The sequence below is a fragment of the Saimiri boliviensis genome, chromosome 10 (assembly GCF_048565385.1).
Source record: "Saimiri boliviensis isolate mSaiBol1 chromosome 10, mSaiBol1.pri, whole genome shotgun sequence".
NCBI lineage: Eukaryota > Metazoa > Chordata > Mammalia > Primates > Cebidae > Saimiri > Saimiri boliviensis.
The window spans coordinates 74,609,540-74,632,131 of record NC_133458.1 but is presented as its reverse complement, the minus strand read 5'-3'; the positions used below and the strand labels follow the sequence as shown (position 1 = coordinate 74,632,131).

At 39.8% G+C, this 22,592-nt stretch overlaps 1 protein-coding gene across 14 annotated transcripts in view; it reads left to right on the top strand.

Moving 5' to 3' along the window:
* Positions 1 to 22,592, top strand: part of ICA1 (islet cell autoantigen 1) — a 159,147-nt gene that overhangs the window by 110,798 nt on the left and 25,757 nt on the right. For all 14 annotated transcript variants that reach the window (XM_074379504.1, XM_074379501.1, XM_010345700.3 and 11 more), the window contains 5 exons: positions 2,303 to 2,428; positions 4,068 to 4,166; positions 17,516 to 17,613; positions 19,697 to 19,749; positions 22,461 to 22,523. In XM_074379504.1, the coding sequence (XP_074235605.1) occupies positions 2,303 to 2,428; positions 4,068 to 4,166; positions 17,516 to 17,613; positions 19,697 to 19,749; positions 22,461 to 22,523 (439 nt within the window). The remainder of the gene's footprint in view (positions 1 to 2,302; positions 2,429 to 4,067; positions 4,167 to 17,515; positions 17,614 to 19,696; positions 19,750 to 22,460; positions 22,524 to 22,592) is intronic.

Here is a 22,592-nt window from a genome sequence, read left to right as displayed (position 1 = left end):
GGTATTAATTCTATCAGTGTGGTGTTCAATGTACTGCCTCATTATTTTCCAATTCCATAGAATCCTTCAGGGAAAACTTGTATTTCTGGGTAGAATCATAATTCTGAGCTTCTTGATTTTCCAGTGAGTAGTGTAAGTTGCTTGGGAGGCAGAATAGCATGGCTTTGGAGTCAGGCCGTCTAATTTAGAATGCCAGCCCTGCCCATGAGTAACTTGCCTTGATGAAGCCTCTCAATCCTCATCAGTGAGAGACAGTAATAATAGTAGCCAAAATAGAATGACGCTGGCATGTGATAAGTAAAGTCTATTCACTGTTATATTTAGTATTATTATATAACATCCAATAATTTTCTAAGTTGTGAATATGTTCATATTAGTGGTAAAAAATAATGTATTTTGTATAAAATGGTCTACATATTTATTTTTATTAGAAAATAAAATCACTTCTTAAACTACTTTAAAGGTTATACTTCAAAATGAATTCAAATGCCTCACCTTTTGCAATGGCCTGAAAAATTTCTTTATTCAGACAACAAATATGTATTCAGTACCTGCTTTGCACCAGGTTGCCAGGTGATAGCCTGATGAACAAGGTAGACGTTGTCCATGCCCTCTGATAGCCTGTGATGAAAGAGTTATTGTTAATTCATCAGTGTTACTTCCAACTCTCAATAACCTATCTAGTATCTATAACAGGATGATATGAGATAAATTAATATTAAACTCATCACACTGAATACATTGAGTATGTACAGCTTTTTATCTGTCAATCATATAAAAAGTAGTTTTTGAAAAATTTCTGAAAACTGGCTGATTTTCTTTTTTTTTTCTTTTTTTTTTTTTTTTTTGAGACGGAGTTTTTGCTCTCGTTACCCATGCTGGAGTGCAATGGTGTGATCTCGGCTCACCACAACCTCTGTCTCCTGGGTTCAGGCAATTCTCCTGCCTCAGCCTCCTGAGTAGCTGGGATTACAGGCACTTGCCACCATGCCCAGCTAGTTTTTTGTATTTTTTTAGTAGAGACGGGGTTTCACCATGTTGACCAGGATGGTCTCGATCTCTCGACCTCGTGATCCACCCGCCTCGGCCTGCCAAAGTGCTGGGATTACAGGCTTGAGCCACCATGCCCGGCTGGCTGGTTTTCTTTAACCAAAATATGATGTGTTGACACTTCAGATTGAAGGAAGGCGAAATTTTGACTTCATATTTTGTTTCGGTTTTTGGTTTTGTTATTGTTATTTATTTGTTTGTTTTTATGAGACAGGCTCTCACTCTCACCCAGGCTGGAGTGCAGTGGCACAATCTCAGCTCACTGCAACCTCCACTTCCCAGGCTCAAGTGATTCTCCCACCTCAGCCTTCCTACTAGCTGGGACTAGAGGCATGTACCCCCACACCTTTGTTGTTGTTGTAGAGACAGGGTTTCACCATTTTGCCCAGGCTGGTTTCAAACTCCTGAAATCAAGTGATCCACCCGCCTCAGCCTCCTAAAGTGCTGGGATTATAGGCATGAGCCACTGTGCCCAGCCTTGACTTCACAATTTTCAGTGCAGCTGTATCCAGTTGTAAAACTTTCTATTTTGTTATGAAATAGTGTGTAAAATAGACATTTCTGAATTTTTCGCTGACCTTTACTCCATTCCTAAATTACTGTATGGTTCAAGGATTGATGGAGGATCGCTAATATACATTACTCAATAGTAAAACGTTTTATCCCTGGGAATAGTTTTTTTAGGCTGTGTCAAAATTCCCTTATATGAGATCTTAGATTGGATCCTGGAGCAGAAAAAGGACATTAGTGGAAAGACTGGTGAAATACAAATAAAATCTGTAGGTTAGTAAATAGGATTGTATCAATGCAAATTTCTTTGTTTTAACAAATGTGGCATGTTCTATAAGATGTTAACATTAGGGGTAACTGAGTGAAGGATATACAAGAACTCAGCTTCCAAAGACTATAGGAAAACAATGGAGCAAAGATGGTTTCCTCACCACGCTGCTTGTCTCCCGTCTTCTGGCAACCATGGTCAGCTTGTAAATGCCTTGAGAAGAAAGGAATTTTAACATCAGACTAAGAGAAATAGAATTAGGATAGCAAGTCTGCTATAAAATCATAATGTGCAATACTTTCAATTGGGTCCTTTGGAGGCAAAGAATGGATGTCATAGCATCTTACCATTTGAAATTTTCAAAAGTGTTTTCATATACGGAAGAGAAAAGTCCTGCTGTTGGTTTCATCTCACCTGCAAATTTTAGCTACTTAAGGGTTGGAGTGATTCAGAAATCCCTCTTTATTTTCATAGGTACAAACACAAGTACGCCTTGCAAAAAAAAACTTTGATAAATTGAAGATGGATGTGTGTCAAAAAGTGGATCTTCTTGGAGCAAGCAGATGCAATCTCTTGTCTCACATGCTAGCAACATATCAGGTAACAAAGTGATGTTGTTGCAATGAACCAAGGTTGTCATGAGGTTTAAATAATATGAAAATGGTGTTTGAGCCGGGCGCAGTGGCTCACACCTGTAATCCCAGCACTTTGGGAGGCCGAGGTGGGTGGATCACGAGGTCAAGAGATCGAGACCATCCTGGCCAACATGGTGAAACCCTGTCTCTACTAAAAATACAAAAATTAGCTGGGCATGGTGGCACGTGCCTGTAGTCTCAGCTACTTGGGAGGCTGAAACAGGAGAATTGCTTGAACCCAGGAGGTGGAGGTTGCAGTGAGCCCAGATTGCACTCCAGGCTGGCAACAGAGCAAGATTCTGTCTCAAAAAATAAAAATGGTGTTTGAGCTAAAAGTATGGTTTAGGCATTGTGAAGTTCTGAATGCCTTTCCATAATTTCACTTCCCACATCTCTGCCTTCTAGGGTCCTACAGTTTAATCAAACCAAATAGTAGCTATTCCCTGTATGTACCATAATTTCCCACTTCCTCACATTTAAGGGATCCCTTCTACCTGGAGTGCCTTTCCCCTCTATCCATGCCTTTCCAAATTTCATTCTTTTTAATGTACCACACAGAATGTCCTCTCTTTCAGTAAGCCTCCTCTGAGCTCACTTAGCATGGTGGCTATTCGTCTCATGGCACATCTTCTTGTTAGTATTCAATGCATGTGTTTTTGTCCCCCTGACAGTCTCTGAGTTCCTTCCGGATAACACTGTCCATCAATAATACTACTAAGCACCAACTGAGGGCAGGATGCAGAATGCTGGATGTTGTAGGGGATATAACAACTAAGACCAGGGCTGGGTGTGATGTCTCTCACTTGTAATCCCAGCACTTTGGGAGGTGGAAGTGGGCAGATCACTTAAGGTCAGGAGTTCAAGACCAGCCTGGCCAGCACGGTGAAACCCCATCTCTACTAAAAAAATGCAAAAATTAGTCAGATGTGGTGGCAGGCGCCTGTAGTCCCAGCTACTTGGGAGGCTGAGGCAGGAGAATCACTTGAACCTGGGAGGTGAAATGAGCCAAGATCTGCACTTCATCCTGGGCGACACAATGAGACTCCATCTCAAAACAAACAGCAAAAAAAAAAAAAAAAAAAAAAAAAAAAAAAAATATATATATATATATATATATATATATATATATATATAAAGACCAGCTTCCTTGTCTTCAAAGAGCTCAAAGTTTAGGAAGAATTTGGAGATAGTGAAGTCTATTTTTCTATGCCTCTAAGACAGAGCAGGGTGTGCTAAGTGAAATAAGCTCTAAGAAAGCCAATGACAGCTTGAAGAAGGAGAAATGGAATCAGCTGAGGGATCAAAACAGTAGATCACTAATGATTGGCTCTGGGTTTTGGGGGATGGATCAGATGAAACAAAGAGAATGGAGAGGAGAAGGTCCCAGGTGATAGGAGCAGCATAAGATCTGGGAGGCAGTATTTGAGGAAACAGGGAGGCATTTAGTTTGGCTGAAATACAGAGTAAATGGGGGCATAATGGGAAACATGAGAATGAGTTAGAAGCATGTTTAGAGAATCTTAAAAGCTACAGAGAGTCACACTTCCCTGGGGTCCAAGACTAGGCATTCAAAACATTAATAGCTTTACTGTCTTTCTTTGCAGACCACTCTGCTTCATTTCTGGGAGAAAACTTCTCACACTATGGCAGCCATCCATGAGAGCTTCAAAGGTTATCAACCATATGAATTTACTACTTTAAAGGTATGAAAGCTAGAGGGACCACTAGAAAATCTTGAGAGAAGTAAAGTTTTGTTTATATCACAAGCAAAGTACATTGCAGAAAGCATCATTATTCCTGGACTCAAAATGCCAAAGAGAGAACTATGCCTCCAGCAAAGTCTTTTTTTACTGTATCAGGATTCATATAATGATAATCCACTGCAATCCGAAAGCACAAATTGAAGCTTCAGGTACATGTTACTGGGAGATGAATTGTGGTGAGCTTGAGTCTAATGATTGGTCCTGCTCCTTTAAAATACTTGTTTGGCATGCTAAAGGGGAGATTGTGTAAGTCCCATAAACTCAGTTACTTTTAATTATTTATTTGAATATCCTCACTTGAGAAAATATCTTCCTTTCCTCCCTTACTTCTGAAATGTATCATTTTATTCTGAGAATACCATGCAACATAAAATCAAATTTTTCTGTAAGACTATAGCAATATTTTCTAATTGAAAAGGCAGTCTTAAACTCAATGATTTTTCATCTCAGAAGAGATACATGCATAGTGTCTGATCCTCTGTATTGGATCTGCACATGGAGTTGTTTTCTCTCTAGCGGTTACAAAGGATTAATGCATATTGACATAAAGAAGTGATTTTGGTTGCAAAGGATTTTAAGAATGATGAGAGAACAATGGGTACTTCATTGCCAAATCATATCTTTGAAAGAAAAAACTGAGGCATGAACTAGCTAAAGTTCACCTCCAACATGCCTTGCTCTTAATTTTTCAAGCAATGTGTATGTGTTTTTTCACCTTACTTGACAAGCCATCAAAACTTTAAAACACAATTTTCTTTGCCTTAAATCACTATTTTCACTTTTTTGATTTTGAGATGTGTATAATGTCATTGCATCTGTACAAGTACCAAAAATGCTTTAAGACCCTGGTCCTTAAAACGAAGCTTCCAAGAGGAACCCAAGAAAGTCCACTGACCTTGTGCTGCACCTGACCTGGCTCCAGACAGGACACCTGGACAGAGAGTTTGTTCTTCATTATCCCCTCCCAGCTGGCTGCCTGCCCATTTATTGGCACTAGCTGGCATATTGCATGGTGAATGCATTCAGAGTGTGCGCTGTTTTGCTCTGTCAACTATAAGCACTTCAGGGGAGGGATCTTTTATTTCTTAGGTACCCTCTTTTGTCCAGCTAAATGTTTTGTACACAGTGTGCCCCCAGCCTTTCCTTTCACACTGGCAGTGTTACCGTTGTTGGTAGTGGCTGCATCTTCTCTGATTTGCTGCTGTTTTCAGCACCTTCAGAAGCAGGCATTCTGACCCAGGCAGATAGATTAAAAGTATAACTCACTCTATTCACAATTCTCACACAGGCCTAAGCAAAATCCCATGGATTACTCTTTGATAAGGCAGAGACTTTTAGGGTTTAGAGCAGGCATCCCCAAACTTTTTACACAGGGGGCCAGTTCACTGTCCCTAAGACCGTTGGAGGGCCGCTACATACTGTGCTCCTCTCACTGACCACCAATGAAAGAGGTGCCTCTTCCTGAAGTGCGGCGGGGGGCCGGATAAATGGCCTCAGGGGGCCGCATGCGGCCCACGGGCCGTAGTTTGGGGACGCCTGGTTTAGAGCATCAATGTGCATTGGATTTTATTTTATATATCATTTCAAAGGTTATCTGTCTTTTACAAGACAACTGTACATTACATACATCAGCCAGATGGAAGATGAAATGATGCCTACCCCCAATATAATTCAGAGAAACTTCAGGTGTGAGTTAATTGCATATAAAGTACAATGTGAATTCATGAAATTGAAGTTGTGCCACAAGCATGGAAAACCCATATGTGTATCCCTGACCTCCTGTGCTGAGGAAAATATGGCTTCTTATTTTTTGCCACAACATTTATCCTGCAGAGAGGATCAAGCTGATTATGTTAGAGCATTTTTGGGCAGAGAATTTAGTGAAAGTTTGACAGCAGTGATTCAGGACTACTTACAAATATTTTGGGCAGATATCTATCTGTTAACTTTTACATCCCCAGAGCCTTCCTTAAGTTATGGTTTAAGTAATAGTTCATGGCTAAATTGTAATATAATCTTAGTAGAAGTAATACATCTGTTAAGGTATAATGATGTTATGGTAATATTAAGAATAAATGTTCAGAAACCAACCAAATAAACTGTACTTTTTTCTTTTGTTACCTCTCTGGAATGCTGTTCATCTAGGCTTTCAGTGATGACATATATTAGAAACTAAAGCTGATGGATAATTATTAGGTTGGTGCAAAAGTAATTACGGGGTTTTCCATTGCTTTTAGTGGCAAAAACCACAATTACTTTTGCACCAACCTAATATTTTTTTTAATGTGGACTCAAATATGACACAATGGAATCCTGTTATGACACAACTCACTATTACATAGATATAAGTACATTGCATATTGTTTTATATGCCAGAAAACATGAAGATGAAAACCGTTAATACTTTATGTGTCACAGTAAAGTACAAGGATATTGTTTGACTTCCCATCCCTCTTGCACCAGTATTTTTAATACATGTCCTGTGTTTATAAGATTTGTATTTTGTCCAGTCATATTAATATATATATAATTTTCTTTTGAATGGTACTATATATTGACAATGGCTATTTTGAAATTTAAGTAAATATTTCCATGACTAATTTATTCTGTGGGTTTACCTAAGCAAATAGCCCCTGAAATGCCTTTTGGGATTCTGACTGGAAAGAAAACATTGTCTTTGGAGAGGGTTGCCAAGCTCTGTTAATGAAAAGCAAGCCATTTGTTTTCTTTGCTTCGGGGTGTATTCTGAGTGTGTTGGTAATTGTGCCATTGCAGCTGTATTTCCTGACTGTTAGTTTTATGCTTGATGAAGGATGATAATTAATGTGTTAAACACTCAGTGCATCCTGTTTGGAGGGACACGTTTTTTTGCTACAGAATCACAGAGATAGAACACGTGCCCCAAGAAGTACAAAGTTTTACTTCTACTTAATCTTTCTCTAAGAATAGAGTTATCATTCTTTTACAAAATAATTTTGTTATAAAGATGAATTGAGTCTTCACTTCATACTTGAAAAATATCCAAGTGACTATTGTGACATTTTGTAATATTTTGTTTTAATGTTTTATCTGACGACAAATATTGCTTTTTTTACCCAAGCCTAATACAATTATGTTGATTCTACTTTTACTGATAGATTCCTTCATCATTTTAATTTTCTTATAATAAATAGATTTTTGTAGCATTTTAACTTTATGGATAATTTAGCTTTGAAATTTAATATTAAAAAATTTTAATCTGATCATTATAACAGCTCAAATTTAAAGCAGAGGAACTATCTTCTAAGTGGTTTCCATGACAAAAGCAATTCCCTGATCTTGTATTTTCAAACAACAAACATTTATCAATTCATTGAAATGTTACTACATATATATTTTTTTTGCATGAGTTGTAATTAATATATTTATTTTATATTGATACTAAATCATCTGGGACTATCTTTCACATGGTAGAAATTATTCAGTCATAGGGCTAGGAATGGAATGTTACTTGCCAGATCTTGAAAACACGGTCACTTTTCCAGAGAAAGTAACTTAGAGTTTATGGCATTTTAAAATACTAAATGAAATTCTGTCTTGTTATGAGAGTAGTACCCTGTCTTAAATTACCAACACTCAGGTGTGGTTGTCTTTGCTTCATCTTTCTAAGATGTCATTTACTTGCACATTTCTTCTCAGATCCAGAGCAGACATTATCAAAGGGGAAAAAAAGCCCTCATAAGTAAAGTGGCTTTTCCCTGGAAGACCTGACATATATTTATATCAGTGACCATTTCCTCTCTATCTGGCATGCTGGCAGCAGGTTAAGTTGGGTGTCTCAGTGAGCATTGGGCCCCTCGCAGCAGTGGACACACCAATCCAGGGCCAATTCCTCCTGCATTTATATTTTTAAGGAGATCAGAGTGCCTGTATTTAATGAAAATGACCAGTAGTAAAGTGGATTCCTGTGAGATCTCTCATTCCAGTGTTTTTGGAAGGAAAGCCAGTTTTTTGTTTTGTTTTGTTTTGTTTTGTTTTTTACTTTGCGCTTCATTTTCTCTGGTTCTGTGATAAAACACGGTATGTAAAAGCACAAGCTCTGGAGCCAGGCAGACCTGGCTTTAGATCCGGCTCTGCCACCTTTCAGCTGCATGGTGTGGTAATGAGAGAGGTGAGAGTGGTTGTGATAGTTGTGGCAGTGTTTGTGTTAGTGGTGCCAGTGATGGCAGCGATGGTGACAAAAAAGTGAAAGTGATGGCAGTGGCATTGGTAAAGGAGGTAGTGGTGGTGATGGTGGAAGAGGTGCTGGTGGTAGTGATGATGATAGTGGTGATGAAGGATATAATGGTGGTAGTGGTGATGGAGGAGGTGATGGTGGTGGTGGTGGGAGTATTGGTGATGAAGGAGACAATGATGGGGGTGGTGGTAGAAGAGGTGGTGGTGGTAGTTGTGGGGGTAGTGGTGATGAAGGAGATCATGGTGGTGGTGGTGGTAGGAGAGGTGATGGTGGTAATGCTGACAGTAGTGGTGCTGAAGGAGATAGTGGTGGTGATGGTGATGGAGGAGGTGATAGTGGTGGGAGAGGTGATGATGGTAGTGGTGGGGGTATTGATGATGAAGGAGACAATGGTGGGGGTGGTGATAGAAGAGGTGGTGGTGGTAGTGGTGGGGGTAGTGGTGATGAAGGAGATAATGATGGTGGTGGTGATGGTAGTAGCAATGGTGAAAGAGGTAAGTAGTGGTGGTGGTGGTAAGGATGACGGTAACGGTTGTGGTGGTTGTTGAGATGGTGCTGTCAATGGTCAGGATAATAGTCATGGTAAAGGCTCCAGTAGGATGTACTTACTATGAATTCTATAGTAGATCTAGAAGACAGCCATTCAGAGCGTCACTACAGGAGAGTTTTTTGAGGTTTCTAGATTAAGTTACTTTATTACTCTCCATTTTCATCCTAGATTGTCAGTTTTATGTGAGTTTCACAAGTGAGGCTATGAAAGGCAGTGGGAAAGGAGGTCTGGCCAGATCTCACCCCAGGGCAACCCAACCCACCCCCTTCCTGGTTTTCACAGACACTCTGGCAGCTCAATTCCCAAACCTGTCCTTCAGCTTTGCAGACCTTGGTCTGGGCTCACAGAATTCCCACCAGGGATAGAAGACGGCTGGGCAGGCCTGCAGGCAGGAAAGGCAGTAGGGCCTCCCATCTCTGCAACAGGGCTAATTCTAAAAAATGTAATTTGGCTTTACAACTCGCTGTTGATCTGTGCCAATATTTTAATGCTAAGGAAACCTGAATTTGAAAACATAACTCTGAGCATGTTCAAAAATAAGCATTGAAACAGATGTGCCCATGTTTCCTCCTTTCTCTCTTAGGGTGTAGGTCTCAGCACTGTTAGATGGAACGTCATTCTAGAGACCAGAACGCTTTTAGCTTTGAAAATTTAAAAAACATCCTTTTCTAAATTTTGTTTTTCTCAAGTTCATATGCCTCACAGCCTTCTTCCACCCACCTCCACATTTCTCAGTTAATCACTGGAACATTTACCAACAGGCCACATGGCTCTGTAGTTACTTGCTCTGAAAATAAAGCCATAATAGTTTTTATGAAAATTGGGTAAATATCCCTGCAATGCTATTTTAGTTACCAGTCCCAACAAGGCAATTACGCATGGCGAGCATCCAGGATATCCTTTTCAGCTTTCAAGTTTTCTCTCAGTGTCATTACTTTACCCGGTATTTAGCAAGGCTGTTTTATTCCCAAGCTGCTCCAGGCCAGATCATTGGAAACAGCAAACTGGGATGCATCCAGGTCACCAAGAAAGGAGGGAGTGGAGGGACTGACCAAGGCCACCACTGAAATCTGAGGGAGACGAGCCAGAGTGTGGCTTGCCATTTGTTCATCCAGGCCTAATGGCGACTGGCATTTGTTCTCCCAGGCAGCTGGTAGCTCAGGCCTTCACAACAGCATGTTGCTTCTCCATCCCCCACTCTCTCGTTCCCTATCTACTCCCTTAGGGGAAAGGAAAAAATATTACTATTGTGTGGATAGGTTGTCTGGGCCAAATACTCTGCTAAGGGTGAGGTGAAATGTCTAGGAGAATTTGTCACACAGTGTGCCAGGTTGGGATTATAATTAATAATACTGCTAGGTTCAGCACTGACATATAGGAAGTGAATATACTTCTGTTAACCCTCAAAATAACCTTGAAATATTGGATATACTTATTCTTGTTTGCCTGTTTCAAACGAGGAAACAGAAACTCAGAAAGGTTTAGTCGTTTGCCTGGGCCTGCATGCCCATTGTGCAGAAGATTGGAAATGGGGGTGCGCCTGCCTTCCCCAGCAGGTCCATGCACTGCTTCCCCGGGCACGTCTGGCCATGGGACAGGAAGGGAGAAGGAGAAAGCAGAAGTGCCACCTTTAAAAAGTATAGCTGCAAACTTTCAATTTAAAATAGTACTTTGAAGTGTTTGCTTATAGGCAAAAAAGCGTGATTTATATGTCAATACTTCAGATACCTGGGAATGTATGGCTCTTCTTTTTAGAGTTTGTAATGAAGTCCTCTCGATCTCCCCAACACCTCATATTGAAGGGGAAGGTCCCTATGTGCCGGCCTGGGTATTTAATACCATTTCTTAACTAACTGTAGAATGTTTAAGATCCAGATTCAAATATTGCGTCTACCTGTTAATAGCCAGATGGCCTGAAGCAAGTCAGTTCACCTCTCTGAGTCTCCATTTTCCTGTCAGGAAAGCAGGAATACAAGGTTTATCTGGATTTTGTGAGGATTAAGTGAGATGTAGAAAGTATGGAGCACAGTACCTACCATAGTAGGAACACTTAAGACATCTAATTCCCTTTAGAACTTTAAAGTCACTGGTAAGAAAGCAAGTTTTGAATGCTTGGTATGAGCTTGGTGCCGTGTGGAAACATCCTCTCAGTTCATCTTCATGTCACAAAACGAATACTCATCATTACCTCCATTGTCCTCATGGGTGAACCGACACCTCCAAGGAGTGGAGGTCATGTCCATTTCACAGCACTGTGTGATCCATCTCCAAAGTCCATTTTTTTCCAGGACAGTATGGTGCCTTCTCATCATCAATTTTCCATCTTATTTTATAGAAGAATACTATCTATCTTGTTTATTATTGTGATTATTTTTCTCTAATTTTACTTTTTTGTTCTACAGATTCAATTCAGGGTTACTTCTGGTTATAGAGTACTAGCGTTTCTTAGGTAGTGTCGTTATAAGTTTGTAAGTGCATGGTGAGGGCAAGAGTCTGTCTGTGCTAGATGTCCATGAATTATGTGGCCCATACACATCGCTGTGGCCTCTGCTTTTATTCTCATGTACTTCTAATTGTATAAACACACATATACGCACGTCCAGCTGAGTTCAGCACTTTTTAACCATGCCCCACTATTTTAAACACTTTTATTTTATAGACAATTATTTGGCACCTTCGTATGTGTATATTTTAGTTAACAGAAAGTAGCATAAGAAAATTAGATGTCATAATTAAAGATGAGAGAAGATACTACTCAGTTGTCAAAGTTAAACATTAAATTTAGGTTATTAGAGCTGGCTCCTGGCCTCGTGTCTGAAATTTGTTTTGCTAAGTAGTTTTGCATTCATTCAGATGAATGTTGCTGTTGCTTTTATTTTCCTAATACAGGAAGTAGTAACTCCCATTATTATATTAAGCTGTTTCCTTTCTAAGACACTTTTGCAAGCTTGGTCTGCGTGTTTCCTCTGTCACACTGGTCTTATATACTGTGTATGTGCTTCCTGAAACCATTTAAGCATTGATGGAAATTATTAGCATGTTAGTGCAGCCTTAACAGAGAACAGTTACTTAGTCGAAAAACATTCTTTCCTCCGCAAAGAACCTTTAAGTCTTGTATGACTCTGTGTGCTGCTAATGCACAGTAATTTTCATGAGCAATTTTGATGAAAGACTGAGTGGGTTTGGGGTTTAGAAACAGAATGTTTTTGGAATTTTCATTTCTGGACATGGATTAAAATGTGGCTCCCATCAGCCAGTAACTGGAAATAATAGTTCATCTGATGGCTGCCCCATCTATACATAGACAGGCCTCTTAGACTCTTTTTGCCTGAGCAGGTGTTCATGTCACACAGAAAATATTGTTACTCCTGACTTTTACAAATTCTATACAGTTAAGCATTTCAGCTGAGTTGTGGACTTCAAAATAATTTGAAGAATTTATCTCCACCCTCTACCCCTAGTTGAGCCTCTGTGATCAAACCTCAGAGAGAGCAGTCTATAGAATATCCTGTATCAGACAGTCACACCCAGGAACTGACTTGGGGAGATGAAGAGGATTATGATTTTTCCTCCATGATCTTTTAATGTTCCTCTTAGCCTCTTTATAGCTTCAGTGTATACCATCTTTTGTAAGAAACAAGTTCCCTACGTGTTATTGGTATTTTCTTTGCGGTATCAAAGAGTATTTAGCTTAGTTTGGTCTAAAAATTCTGTCTTGATGATGTCCCTTGAAAATGTCCTGAAATTGATTGTGGCGAAGATTGTACAACTCTGTGAATACAGTAAGTCCTCACTTAGTGTCATCAGTTGGTTCTTGGGAAACTGCAACTTTAAGCAAAACAATGTGTTAATGAAATCAATTTTACCATGGGCTAATTATATAAGCAAGAGTTAAGTTCTTAAGACAATTTATAGTCACAAAAACATCACCAAACTTCTAAATAAAGACCCAAAACGCTTCTGATATTAAACATTGAAATAAATCTAAGTTATATGTACATTTAAGAAAGTTTTTTTTTTAAAGTAAGATAATTCTTTACCCAATTCTTGGTGGATCAGTGAATGACACAGACTCAGAGTGGTAGTGGGTTAAATTAAGGAATAAGTGTTGGCAAAGCGAAAATTCTAAGGCGCCTCCTACCACCTTGCAGTTAAATCACAATCACAAATACAGTGGGCTCACTAGGTGCTTTTCGGTCACATTGTTTATTGTCATGCTTTTGCATGATTATATATTTTAATAATTTTTATTATTAGTTTTATTTATTCATTTGTTCATTTTCCAACCTGCTTATTCCAGTTCAGGGTGTGGATGGCGGGAGGGTATCCCAGCATCCCAGCAGCTCAGGACACAGGATGGGAACCAGTCCTAGAAAGGACACTACCCCGTAGCAAGGCACACCAACACACACCTCCACACTCACTCACACTGAGACCATGTAGAATCACACATTCACCTGACTTGTGTGGCTTTGGGATATGGAAGGAAGCTGGAGTGGAGTCAGGAGAAAACCCACTCAGAGTTGGGCAGAATGTGCAAACTCCACCCTGACAGTAGCCCTGGGCCAGGAAATCCATTTTTTTTCTCATCAACATTGTAACAAAACGACATTATTTGAAGACCCACTTGCTGTGTACTACAAACCATTGAATAGCATGGTCAATTCTAAAAATGGGTGAATTTTATCTTAAATTATATCTCAGTTAAGCTGGTTGTGTGTGTGTGTGTGTGTGTGTGTGTGTGTGTGCGTGCGCACACAAGATTCCCCTTCGTTCAAAATTGTAATATTTAATAAACAAGCCCATGTGCTCAGTTTTAATTTTGCTCGTGGTTCTATAAACCTTTTCAAATTACTCCCCTGAGCCTTTGAATTTCCTAGCTAAAGAGCTCTGGTATTTTTTAGTGTAACCTTATGTACATGCATTTATCAATCAACAAGTACATATTTAGTATCTTTCTTGAGCTGCAACAGCCAAATCATTACAGGAATAATGGTAATAGTAGGAAGAGAGGAGCAATTACCACAGGAATTATTAATAATAATTTAAAATAGCAGTTGGAACTATAGCCATTCTGATGGGAGAAGCACAATAGTGACTTAACTGTGATTGTAGTGACAGGGAGCCACAATTGAGTCCCTGCTAATGGGCCAACAGGGGAAGGGTTGAAAAGAAGGAGTGAGTGGTTTACATTACAAAAGGATTGTCTGAGAGCTGCTCAAGTGTGGTTATGAGGGGAGGTCAGGCTGGAGACAGAAAGGATGATAACCGTGGCGCTGTCAAGGGCATCTCAGGGGTTTAGGCAAGCACTGTGGCAGCTAGACACAGCCGGCTGAGAACAGACATGTCCCGGCCCTGCCTAGCGTTGATTGATAAAAAAGAAACACAATGAGAAGATAATTGAGCAAACCAGGAGGCCTGGACAAGTGTCACAGAATTCAAAAGTGAGTCTTGGGAGCCATCAGAACCTTGGCTGAAAATATTTCTGCCTTCACTTTGACCAGAGTTGGACCATTTTGTCAGGGAATAAAACTACTGAAAGGCGTGTGAGAGTGTGTGTGTGTGTGTGTGTGTGTGTGCACGCGCATGCATGTGTGTACATGAATTAAACGCTGTAGTTGGCAGATAGATTGAAAATAATACATCCTTGACATCTAATGAACTCCTTCTGGCTGCACATAAACTAAAACGCGCGCGCGCGCGCACACACACACACACACACACACACACACACACATGCCTGGGTTTTACTGGAAGCTTTGGAGTATATAAAAAAATCATGAACATCCAGACTGCAGTCCATACCCCAGTTGTCTCATTTGTCCTGACACTGCCCTTTGTATCATTTTCCCTCCAGTGCATGCAGCAGCCAGGATCATGTATTGCGTTTAGCTGTCACGCATTAGGGAGACAGAAAGAGCAAATGATCATGATGGAACAAAATGGGGCAAAATGTTAAATATTGATGAACCTGGGTAAAGGAATGTTCTCCCCATTTGACCCCTGCTGACCTCTTTATCCCAGTCTCATGAGACTTGTACTCTTGCCAACTGCATGGCAGCCCCAGTGGCATTCTTTTTGTTCCTCAGACAAGCCAAGCTATCCTACCTTTGAGCCATTGACGCAGAGCTCTCTCTTCTCCCTGAGCTGCACAGGGCTGGCTCCTTCTTGTCATTTAGCTCTCAGTTGAAATGTCACTTCCAAGAGAAGATATCCTGCTTACTGGAGTAATGACCCAATCACTTTCTATCCCTCTGTTTTAATTATCTGCCTCAACCCATCACTAGCTAATAATTTTGTCTGTTGTGTTCACCGGCATATCCAAAGCACCCCAAATAGCACCTGGCATTGGGTAGTGCTCAAAAACTGCTTGTTAACTGAATGAACTAGCCTGAATGTCCAGAAATTCAAAATGATGTCAGTGCCTTACGTATGTGCTTTATGCAAGAAAATGCTTCAGAACTCCAATCAGGGTACATATACTCAGAGAAGACCTGGGTCCTACATTTGAAGGAATGCACACTTTTATATTTCTGTTTTAATATTAAATGCTTAAGGTATATAAAGTCTTTTTATATTCTCCAGTCTAATAAGCTTTTAAAATTATGAAATATCTACGCAAATTATATTGGTTAAAAGACCATCTACTATCTCCCTCTCTCTCTATCTCTCTCTCTCTCTCTCTCTCTATATATATATATATATATATATGTGTGTGTGTGTGTGTGTGTGTGTATGTATATAAAATATGCATATTTATACAATGATTCCAATTATACAAGTAGTGTGAGTATAAAAACAACAGAAAATATATGAAAATAATCATCATTTTAAGGATATGGAATTATAAGTAATGTTTACTTTTTTATCATACTTGCTGCATGTGGTTCTATTATGTTTCTAATTTAGGAAATATTTAAAAGAGACATAACATAATACAGGATAAATATGATCCAATATTAATAAAATGGAAATGCAGTTTGGATATGGAAAGACGTTCCTGAATCTGGCATGCTTAGTGAAGCTTTATAGAAAATACTGGGGATTGGTCTGCGCTTTGAAGATACACGCATGGGATTAATGAGGGTAGACAAATAGAGCATTTTAGGTTAAAGAAGCAGAATGAACACAGAAAGGAAGGAAGAAACTAGCACATGGGAGACTGTGAGGAGACCATCCTAATTGAAAGAAAGCTCGTGTTTGGGGGATGGCAGGAAGCCTGTCGGGAAAGTTAGGATAGGATCACATTTTAGAAGATCTTCAAAATTGGGCAGAGAGGTTGATGTTAGAAGTGAAAAGAAATTAGGAAATTTTTATAACAAATAAATACACTAGTCCTTCTTCTCAAGAAGTACGATTCTTGAAAAGAAGGATAACATGATGATGTGGGTGTTTTAGGAAAATTACTCTTTGCAGGGAGAGAAACAGAGCTGGCAATATCCATCTGGTGTTTATGGCAGACACCAAAATCAATCACAGGTCTGCTCTGCTGAGACGCAGCCTTAGAACTATCTTCACTGACCCTCCAGTCAGCCATTACTAATCAATCAGAGTCCGCCGTGAAACTTGATTGCCTCCTGTGTGTCAGACAAGTGAAGGAGAGGCAGGAGAAGAACAGGAGGAAGAAGGTGAAGGCCCAAGGCTCATGACTTGGATTTTAGTAGTTCTGAGAATACAAGAAGGATAATTATCCTGAGATGTTTCTTTGGCATTTGTAGGTTTGTATTTTAATTAGGACCAGAAATAGAAATCTTTTTGTATAACTCATTATTCAGTTCTAGAAACGTTTTGTTTTTTCTTATCAGGGTCATTGTCACTGGTATGCAGTTTCTAGGCACTTGCTTAAAAAAAAACCTTTCTTTTAATATTTAATAAACCTTGAGAACAGTAACTCCAACAAATGATATGCCAAAAAAAGACTGTCACCCACTTTAATCTACAAAGATGTGGATGCACCTGCTCTGTCTACTTGTGGGAGTTAGGTCGTCAGATTATGTTAAGCCACTATTTTTGTTCTTTTTAAGAAAAGGTTTTGTTTTCTGTTATTTTTTTAAAATGGGTTTTAGATTGCAAAATTGCAAATAAAATTAAAAATAAAATGAAATTGTCTCATCTTTGGTGGAGGTGGGAGGACCTTCTATTTTGTCAGTGTGTAGGCTGCAAACAGAACAGAATGTTTATCTTAACTGCATGTTGAAGTTGAAAAATAAAGTTAGCAATAGCCAAAAGGCCATGTTTGAATAACTTATCACAAAAGAGAAAACATAAATCTAGTGGCAAATCAGCTCTGCTATTTATGCTAGTATTTCTTGGATGGGTCTGAGAACATTGTTGTTTTGCCATATAAAATTTCATTTCTGTCCAGCTGATTGATTCAAGGTCACCTCCCAATACTTGTAATTCAAAGTTTGGTTGCTGGGACCAATGGCAGTTGAATTTTTTTATTGATAACCTTTATTTTCTTTTTGTCTCTTTATTTCTTCTTTTTTATTTATTTTTATTTTTGTACGACTTGCGATCAAGAGCTTACAAGACCCTATGAAAAAATTAGTTGAGAAAGAAGAGAAGAAGAAAATCACCCAGCAGGAAAGTACAGACACAGCTGTGCAGGAACCGAATCAGTAAGTCATGGGTTGTTGTTTTTTTTTTTCCCCTCTGCATCTTTCTTCCCACAGGTGAGAATGACATGGTTCTCACTGACCCAGCCTGGCTGGGCCTCAGATGCAGACTCGTTGTCTTACCTCCTCACTTCTCAGAGTAGACGTATTAGCATTGCAGCCAAACCCCTTTAACACACATCTCCGCTATGTCATGACTCATGTATCCCAGTAAGAGATCCCTTTCTAGGGCACTTAGAAGAGCACACTTGTGAGGAGCTGACTGGGGCAAGACAGGGCAAATGTCCCCGGCACTCCCTGGCTCTCTGCTTGTAGCCTGAGCCTGAGCTTTGCACTTTCTCTGGTTTCGGGACCCTATCTGGTCTTTTGTCAACACTAGATGCTCTTCTAGATAGGAAATCCCCTGGCTTTTCTCTCACTGAAGGAATTTACCTATGAAATTGCCCTGGTGACACATGCATACTAAGGCATCATCATATGAAAGTATTGGATATTGGCATTGTGTTTTCTACCACGCAGGTTGTCTCTTCTCTGTATGGGAAGTGACTGCTCCATCTCCATTTCATGCCCTTTTATAAAGAAGGTGCCTCTTGTCATTTTAAATACCGAGATGAACTATTTCCAACATATGTAGTGCATGGTTCCTATTCTCATACAGCCAGAAGGAGGTTTAAATGTGAATCTATATCATTTTCTGTGGAGACGTCATAGCGTGCAGGAACGCAGTTAATCTTTGAACTGGCTAAGCTAGGAAAACAAAAAGATGGCTTTGCTTCTATGCTCCTCTCCTTTCCACACACAAAAAAATTTAGATGACAATCGTCTGGTAAAACAGGCTTATATTTTTATTTTATTTCTAAATAAACTTTCAGATTTATTTTTTGTCCCACAGAAATATCTACTGCCAATATTAGCCTTTTTAAATCTTAAAGCATATATGTACTAGATAAATTTTTTGATGCATAATGGAGACAAGTTTTCACTGAAGGACAGACTGTAGAATATGATCTGAATGTAGTAAAACCGGCTATTGTGTGGTGAACAAGTTCAACCTGTTCCTGGTGATGGTAATATTGCTAGCTATCATTTGGTGAGCACATGCTATGAACCAAGTACAATGCTAGGTGTGTTATTTATGTTAACTCCATCTTAAGACAACCTTCAGTGACATCAAGGCTGGCATTTTTCTCATCATGTAAAAGACGGAAGAAAGGCTCCAGAAGGTTAAGGGGCTGCCCACATACTCTTATGTAGTAAGAGGTGAGGCCTGGAGTGGGTCCCTACACCTTCTTTTCACCATATACGATCATACACTCTAAATAAAGCATTCACCTTTAATTAGAAGGGGATTACCTGGGATTTTCTTGATTTGTTTTAATTAATTCAGATTTCTCAAATGCTTTATTGCTTCACTTTTAAAAGCTCAAAAAGTATAACCCAGTAACTATTTAAAATAACAATGAACATTTAACATGAATTTTGTTTAGAAATAACAGATGAAGGCACATCACGGTGCTAGGAGGAAGGTTCAGAGGCAGCAAGTGAGTCTCAGGGCAGCGATGTGTCTTTGTCTTTAAAGAGATGGTGAGAGCTGAGTAGGAGACGGTCAGCCTGGATTTGTGAGTGGCCCAGCCTCTGTAGCCGAGCTAACCTATGGAGGGGTCCTCTCTGCTAACACCAGGAATCAGAAGAAATCGATTCTGATGGATTTTTTTTACAGTTTTTTTTTTACTATCAACTTTTGCTGTTTTTTAAGGTGATAACTATATGTATCTATCTTATTTATCTAACTGCCCATCTAGATATTTGCAGAATATTTGCCTTGTGATAAAAGCAAATTCAGATATTAAGAGCTACAGAGAAGGACAGAAAGCCAGCAAGTTGGCATGTAAATGACTGTCCATTGTGATCCTTCTTTGTCTATGTGGGGTGTGTGTGTGTGTGTGTGTGTGTGTGCGTGTGTGCGCTCGTGTGTGTGGTGTATGTATTTGTGTTATAAGTGAAGTAATATTGTACTGAAAATCTGATTGTATCATAAACAGAACATTGGTAGAACTTGATGACTAAACTTCTTTTTTATTTTAAGATTAATTTCATTAGAGGAAGAAAACCAGCGCAAGGAATCCTCTAGTTTTAAGAGTAAGTTTCGATTTTTATTTAGAATTGCTTCTGAAATATTACTTAATGCTCAACAGCAAAGTCATATTCCTTTTTGACAAAGTCCTGCTAGGCCCTGTTCTTTTTCAGCTGAGAAAAGGCTAATTGGCTTCCTGTAGACTCAGTTCTAAATGTTCAGATATCTGCGATGTCAACCCTACAGGGTTACTGAGAGAGGCTGTGTATTGTGAACCAGAAAATCACATCACAGTCACGTCAGCAGCAGCTCTTCAGAGGGGCAGCCACAATGGAAACTGGCAAATCACTGTTTCTTTTCACAGCAGATTATAAGATTTCTGCTGTGGCCCTGGCTAGTTGTAGTTTTATTAAGATGAGGCTGTGACCTGAGGAGAGGTGGATTTGCAGTACGTGTGGGGAGGGTGTTTGTCGATGTTGGAAACAGATGGGAACTGTTCACTCTGCCCTGCCAGCTGATGCCTCGGCCTGCCAGTGCTGAGCAACCCCAGATCCCTCAGGTGAGCTGAACCTGATGTGTTAGGAGAAGGGGTCAGAGCATTGAGAGGTGGCACAGTGTGCTGTGCAGGCTCATCAGCTGTTTATTTCTGTCTCCTGCTGTTACCACCAGTTTCTTCATTGGTCCTTCACCTCACAGAGGGGTAGAGGATTTGATAGATTGTGGTAGAACTAATGTGATGCTGTGCCAAGCACTTCACTGGCACTCAGGCTCCTCAGAGATGCGGGGGAATGTTTCACAGGTGTTAATGCAGAGAACTAAAATTACCCCAACACTGTTTAGCCTGGGGCCCCAGGGACATAGCCACCTCTTCCTGCCTCACCCTCTGCTATGGCACCTTTCTAGAAGATAGGAGGAGGCAAAACAGATTTTAGAACTTCCCCTCTACTCCATTCTTCTCCTTCACCTCCGTCTTCCTTCTGCCTTCCCTCCCATTCGCTTCTCCTCCTGTTTGCTTTTCTCCTATCTGCCTTTCAACAACAACAACAACAAAAGAGTCACTCTTTTGCCTCTAATGCTTGCTTCATGTCACCATCCATTCATGCATGTACACCTTTACTGCAAGTACTCATGCACTTGTTCATTTGTTCAACAGATGTCTATTGAGTTGCCTCTGTGACGGGCACGGTGCTGGGCCCTGGGCATATAGTGGTGCATAAGACATAATCAGTCCCTTCCAGCATGGGGCTAACCATCAAAAGGGGAAGCAGATGGCAATCTAATCATTACACAAGTAATCCAGCAGCTCCAACCTTGGTGGGAGCTCCAAGGGAGAGGTGTGGGGCTTTGGGACGTGTGATGGGGAAGGTACAACTTTTTGAGGAGATCGGGGAACTAGCTAAGCCAAGTGTCATGGCAGGACTTGTCAAAGCAGAAGAAACAGCCTGGGCAAAGGTTATGGGCCTGGGAGGACCTGGAGAAAGAGAAACCATGCTCCAGAGCGTGAGGGGGAGTGAGTGGCAGAAGGAGAAAGGGAGCAGCTGGGCCTGCTCTCGTTGGCCACAGAAGAGCTTTCTCTCTATATGATCTGAGCCCTCCAGCCTCAGTGTACCCACAGCATGAATCACTAATGTTGTCAGAGTCAAGGTAATTGGATAAGAAAACATGGGTTCTGTGGAAAAACATAAACTGCAGTTTATTATATTTGTATGCAAGTTATAAATCTCTATAAATTATATATTCATACAATATATGACAATGCAGGGGAATCAAATTTTCTCTCTTTCCTTGTGCATAAAATTGCTTGTGGTATTTCCATATTTTGAGATTGTAAATGTCAATCATCTTATTTTATATATGCACAGAAGAAAATCCATTGTGATGATGTATCATATTTTTATTCTGTGACCTGCAGGAAGGCTAATGAACGTATGAACGAATCAAGTTTTAAGGCTGTTCTATTACAAACATACACACACACAGACACACTTTATTGTTTAGAATAGTTCTTGGTTCACAGCAAAATTGGGCTCAAAGTACAGAGATTTCCCATATACCCCTTTTCCCAACATATACATAGCCTTTCCCACTATTAACATTCTATACCAGATGGTATATTTCTTACAGTCAGTAAACTACATTGACATCAATATCACCCAAAGTCCCTAGTTTACATTAGAGTTCACTCTTGGTGTTATACATTCTGTAGGTATTATAAATATATAAGGGTATGTGTCACCATTACAGGACCATTCAAAACAGTTTCACTGCCCCGAAACCCCACTGGGCTCCACCTATTCATCCCTCCCTCTCCTCAAGCCCTTGGCAAACACTGATCTTTTTACTGTCTTCATAGTTTTGTCTTTTCCAGAATGTCATATAATTAGAATCATACAATGTATAGCCTTTTCAGATTGACTTCTTTCACTTAATAATCTTTTTATTTTAGCCAGCCCCATATGGCTAAAGTTCATTAACATCATCAAGTAATAGTCAATTACTAAGTCATACACTTGTCCATGGAAGAATTGTTAGACTGATGTCATGTAATTTTCAGGTTATCTACCAAACAAAGCAAAGATTCAGTGCTACTAATTCAGTATTCTCTGAGGGCCAGTAGCAGAAGTCCAGTGTAATCTGAGGACCCCTACTTCTGCCTGAGTGACTTTTTAGATCCCATTTCTTCCTGAAGCTGTACATTTACCTTACACCGCAATAGTGTATGAACGTGCACACCATTTCGAGTTGTTGGTAACCAGTTGCACATGTTATATTACAGCTGAAGATGGAAAAAGCATTTTATCTGCCTTAGACAAAAGCTCTACACATACTGTGTGCTCAGGTAATCTAGATTAAGGAAAACTACTCGATTTTAATTATTTGACCCAAACTCCTCGCCAGAGGAAACTGA